Source organism: Poecilia mexicana, unplaced genomic scaffold (genome assembly GCF_051168715.1).
Source record: "Poecilia mexicana isolate PSO_F unplaced genomic scaffold, ASM5116871v1 scaffold_18, whole genome shotgun sequence".
NCBI classification, from domain to species: Eukaryota; Metazoa; Chordata; class Actinopteri; order Cyprinodontiformes; family Poeciliidae; genus Poecilia; species Poecilia mexicana.
Genome location: NW_028263387.1, coordinates 22226271 through 22231542, shown reverse-complemented (window position 1 = coordinate 22231542; position 5272 = coordinate 22226271). Strand labels below are relative to the sequence as shown.

At 38.0% G+C, this 5272-nt stretch overlaps 1 protein-coding gene across 1 annotated transcript; it reads right to left on the bottom strand.

Annotated features, from left to right (window-relative positions):
- Positions 1–1889: 1889 nt before the first annotated feature.
- On the bottom strand, positions 1890–4467 carry LOC148154180 (uncharacterized). Its single transcript, XM_088015270.1, has 5 exons — positions 4330–4467; positions 3233–3291; positions 3112–3150; positions 2960–3036; positions 1890–2757 (listed from the first exon to the last, which is right to left on the bottom strand). Exons 1-5 carry the CDS (start codon positions 4437–4439, stop codon positions 2659–2661), a joined length of 384 nt encoding a protein of 127 aa, XP_087871396.1. The 5' UTR covers positions 4440–4467; the 3' UTR covers positions 1890–2658.
- Between the last annotated feature and the right edge of the window lie 805 nt (positions 4468–5272).

Below are 5272 nucleotides of genomic sequence, written 5' to 3'. Positions count from 1 at the left end.
AAAAGAGTAGCTTTGAGAATCCCCAAAGATTTAACTTACAGAAGTAGATCCGTTCATGTAAGAGGCCTTTGGGTAGTAGGTCATCATGACGCCATAGAAATGTGAAGCGTAAGAATCGCTGACCAGCAGCAGCAGCAGAACCACAGAGAGGAACATGATGGCTGTGAAAGTGTCTCCACACAAAGTCAGAGTTTGTTAGAAACCAGGAGGTTTGATGTGATCCACGCCCTCTCACTGCTTACTGTCTGTCCCGGAAATTTGGCTTTACACAGAAACCTGGCATGAGGAACGCTGATTTGACTGAAAGATAATGATGAGAGATAGAGTGAGTGAAGTGAAAACAGGGATGTGCAGACAGAATTATTTATGAATATAGATCTCTAGAAAAGATTAAGAGCCCATTGCATTGAGCCCCATAGAAAACCTGATGATTATTCCACCAGATATTGATTTCTGAACGTTTCCTGAGTTAAAACATTAGTATTGTTGTTTCTAAGTCAATACAAACTTGTTTTGTTGCATTATTTGAGGTCTGAAAGCACTGCATCTTTTTCTTTATTTCTTCTAATATTTTAGTAATCCTAACTGACCTTAAAAAGAAAAAGTTTAGGCTGACTTGCCATCAGCTCATCTGAAACTGTGGATTTAAATATCAGGTTTCCAGTGAATCTGTGTTTAGAATAAACTCAGAGGAAGGTCTTTCATGGAGCCAGATTCAAATGAAACCTTTTTTTAAAACGTGGGTCTAACAAACAGCTGTAGTGTGAACCATGATTTGTTTGGCTGCTATTTTAAATGTGATTTGCCTGTTCAGATGGATTTGCTTCTGCTCTGATGGTGATTAAAATAGCCTGATTGATGCAGGTAGAACTGAGCTCTGTTGTTTAGTGTTGGAGGCAGGAATAGGAGGAGCTCTGTGCATGATCACAAGATAATTAGATCTACTGGAAAAACAGAAAAGGTGTTAAATAAAATCAATCAATTAATTAAGTTTAATTGTATAGCACATTTCAGCAACAATACAGATAAAAGAGTTTTACACCATAAAAACAAGAAAATACACAGTTCTAGAAAACAGTCAACAATTGTCAAGTGCCATTGATACACATCAAAATGTTGGTCAATGTTTCATTATGTTTATTTAGTCTAGATTTAAAGGAACTCAGTGTTTTGGCTGTTTTGCAGTTTTCTGGAAATTTGTTCCAGATTTGTGGTGTATAGAAGCTGAATGCTGCTTCTCCGTGTTTGGTTCTGGTTCTGGATGCAGAGCAGAACCAGAAGATCTGAAAGGCCTGCAAGGTTGCTATGACAACAGCAGATCTTTAATGTATTATGGTGCTAAACCGTTCAGTGATTTATAAACTAACATTATTTTAAAGTCTGTTCTCTAAGCTACAGGGAGCCAGAAGGAGTTTATAACTGGGTGATGTTCTCTAACTTCCTGGTTTTAGTCAGAACTCCAGCAGCAGCATCTGGATATGATTGATGTTTTAGGCCGACCTGTGAAGACATGGTTGCAGTAATTGATGCAACTAAAGATGAATTTCATGGATGAATTTCTCTAGATCTTGTTGAGACATTCATCCTCTAATCCTGGAGATGTTCTTCAGGTGATAGAAGGCCGACTTTGTAACTGTCTTATGTGGCACTGTAGGATCAGGTCAAAGGTATTCTTATCAAATTATCTGTAATGTTCATGTTTTGATAAAATATGAACATTTTATAAAGTTTTTCACACAGATATAAAAATCCACTGCACTATTTTAGTTTATTGTCATAACTAAGTTTAGTCTGACTACCATTGACATGTTTCTACCTGTTGCTCGTTGTCACTTCTTGTCTCTCCAGGTCTGTGGAGGCCGAACGTAAAAGTGAAACTCAGACAACAATCACAGATCAATCAATATTTTATTCAATCAATCAAAAGCATGAAATCACACCAACATCCCAACATGATCATTGATCACCACAAACTAAAGGAAACATTAACCACCTTGATAAAGATGCGTCTTCAGAGAGCACCGTGTCTCACCCAGTGATCTGACTGACTGTTGTAGCTCACATACATTTATACCTCGCTGTGTCCAGGTGCTTTTTCTACCTGGGCCGTCCTGCAGTGGCAGTCAGGAGACGGACGCTCTCCTTCATGAGGATTTTCTACCCAGAGATAATCCAGGAGTTATTTTGAACAACATATTCTTCTATAGAAAGTGAGTTCATCAGTATACTAGTGATTTCCACTAAGTCGTCCTCCCCATCGTCCTAATCAGCCTCAGACTGGTTTCTGAGGCCACACGGTGCTCTCCTTGACCCCATGATGACCCCACATGTCACAGAGTTAAACAGAAGTTTGATTACAAATAATTAATGCACATACCATATAATATTCATAAAGAAAACTGAACAACAATCAGTTTAAGATCAATACATATTTAAAAATTAAATGTCTGAAAACTCTTTTAATTTAACTACAACTGATTAACCCATAAATGAAAGACAAAGTACCGTGTAACGCTACTCACTACTCATCACTCAAATCAAACTTGTATTCCCACTCTACCTAAAACAACCATAATTTATTAAAAAGTACAAGAAGTAAAAACAGATAAACCCAGTAAGATTCATTGCATGGATCAGATTCATTCTCATGTTTAGCCACTAGGGGGCAGCCTTCTCTTTAACCTGCACTGAACCGTCGCTCAGCAGGCGGACCTTTATGTCTGCAGGCAGCCCTCGTCTGATCAGTTCATCTTTAATCTGTTTTAAAGAAGAAAACATGAGATGAATGTGAGACACAGTCAGTGGTGAATTATAAAATATACTGAACAGAATCTGATTAACATTAAAAACAACAACAGCAGAGCTGAACTGCATCACTGCAGGTGATCACTTTGGGTTATGATTTGACATTTGTGGTAAATTAGTTTGGGCTGAACTCAAAGTCCAGGACATCACTGACCGCTTTCTCGATTTCATCCTTGTTGTCCTTCAGTGACAGCGTAGTCGAGATCTTCAGCTTCAGAACCGTAAGACGAGCTGGAAGAACAAGAGATCAACATGGTAGAAAGAACTACTTCCTGTTACTTTCAGTCCTGTTTCCATCTGACTTACATGTTTCAGGAGGAGGACTTGGAGTTGCTATGGAGGGAACTGGGATAACAGCAGCAGAAACATCATGAGTTTGGAATATAACAAATAAGAATAAATTAAAGATGTGAAAGAAATGACTCACTGTTTCCAACCCTCACAAGGACACATCGAAGGTCAGACTGGTAGATAGAACTGGAGGCACTATGGAGATAAATTAACACCAAAACTTTAAACTCTTTTTGAAATCGCCATCAAATAAAATTCAACATAACCATAAAAGGCACATTTCATGCACAATCTACTTTGTTAGCCCTTAAATACATGTTTTTTTGTTTACTTTGAGTGTCTAGGAGTGCAAACTCTTTTTGAAAAGGCCATTTAATAAGGATCAGAATAACCATAAAGGAGACATATTATGCAAAATCCACTTTTTTAGTCCTTAAATAATTTTTTTGAGTACTTTCAGTGTCTAATGTGCAAAATATTTAATTTTTATTCTCTCCTGGTGCTACATAGATATCTTTATAATTGTTATGGGTTTTATTTTTCAGTTTGTTCATTTCTCTCTATTCATTATAACATTATCTCAGTTATGACATCACCACATTTTCTGTGGAGCTGATAAATGAGGCCATGACTTCCTGCTAATCAGTTTTTGAATCCAACATTTTTTTCCTTGGATTTTGTAGACCGAGTTCAGTTTTGTCTAAGTTTCAAGTAAACAAGTTAAAATCTTTGGTTCTAGAGCAGTGGTTGCCCAAAGTCGGTCCTGAAGTGTCGAGCCATCATTTGATCCAGCTGCATTAAACCAGGGAGAGACTAAAACATGCAGGATGCCGACCCTCCAGGACCGACTCTGGACGCCCCTGGTCTCGGGTTTATTAATGCAGAGGATTTGTTACATCGCCTCTCGGCATCAGAGCCTCTTCCAAGGATCTGGTCAAATTTTATTTTCCTAAGGAAAATCTGTTTATGGAGCCCTTATGGATCTCTGCTTCAGCAACGTCTGTCAGAATCAGGAGGGATTTTCCAACAGATATTTTGTATCACTGAAGGTGAAAATTTTATTTATTTTTTTTACTTTTTTACTGAAGTACATTTCAGAACCTGTACCTTATACTTTTCATACAGTAAAATAGTTATGTTTATCAGCCTTTTTCAGTATCTGAAGTATCTGTATTTCTACTTAAGTAGAGAATATAGGAACTTTTGAAACTTCTGATCAGATCAGATACTGACTTTGCCTGGACAGTAAAACAGATGGGATGAGTTTCATTGTCGTGATTTTGACTGAAAGACGGCGTCCATGTCAGGGTGAAATTTCCTGAACCAGATGAATTCTTGGTCATGCTGACCGGTCCGCTGAACAGCAGCTCAATGATCCTTTAACACACAGGAGACACATCTATTAGCGACTATCAAACAAAGCAGCTGACCAGGGGAGTGGTTGTTGACGCACAATCTGATCGAAACGTAAATCAAAGCTGCAGTTACAATGATTTTATTATCAATATCCCAGGCAAAACAGTGTTCAAAGGCAGCATAAAAACGGATCCGTAGAATTAAAGAGTGATCAAACACAAAAACATAGCGGTCAGCAAAAAGTAGACCTCCCCCATGACCCACTCACTGAAGTCACCAGGTGAGCAACAGGTGATCTACAATCACTAATAACACCACGTGATCCCACACTACCCCTATCCACAACATCAGTCTGGTTGGTTATATGTGCAAAATGTCCTGAAAACATATTTTTATGATGTAATTATCAAGATGCTCTGACTGTTAAAAATAATTAATGACCAGATTTTATGTGTTTTGGATCATTTTACCATCATTGTGTTATTTTAACACAATAAAGATAAAATTTCAGATTTTTACCATCGATTACATAGAAACTTACCTGATTAGAAACAACATTTATTTTCTACTCACTCAGCCTGAGTTGCTTCTGCTCTGATGTTGATTTCTATCGTCTCATTAACGTCTATGAAGAACTGAGCTCCATGTTCAGGAGTTGGAGGCAGAAACCTGGGCAGATATTCACCTGCTGTGCAGGACGGAGCTGCAGGATCCACTGGAGCAACGCAGGGAAAAATAATGCAGATCAAGTCATGAAACAGCAGAATTAAACTAACAACTGCTGTCAGTTTAAAGATAAATTCAGTGAAGTTACACAGTT

Coding starts and splice junctions, on each gene's coding strand:
- LOC148154180 (XM_088015270.1), bottom strand. CDS start 4,439: ATGACCAAGAATTCATCTGGTTCAGGAAATTTCACCCTGACATGGACG. Junction 3,037..3,111: donor AAGTCCTCCTCCTGAAACAT/GTAAGTCAGATG, acceptor TTGTTCTTCCAG/CTCGTCTTACGGTTCTGAAG. Junction 2,758..2,959: donor AGGATGAAATCGAGAAAGCG/GTCAGTGATGTC, acceptor TCTTTAAAACAG/ATTAAAGATGAACTGATCAG.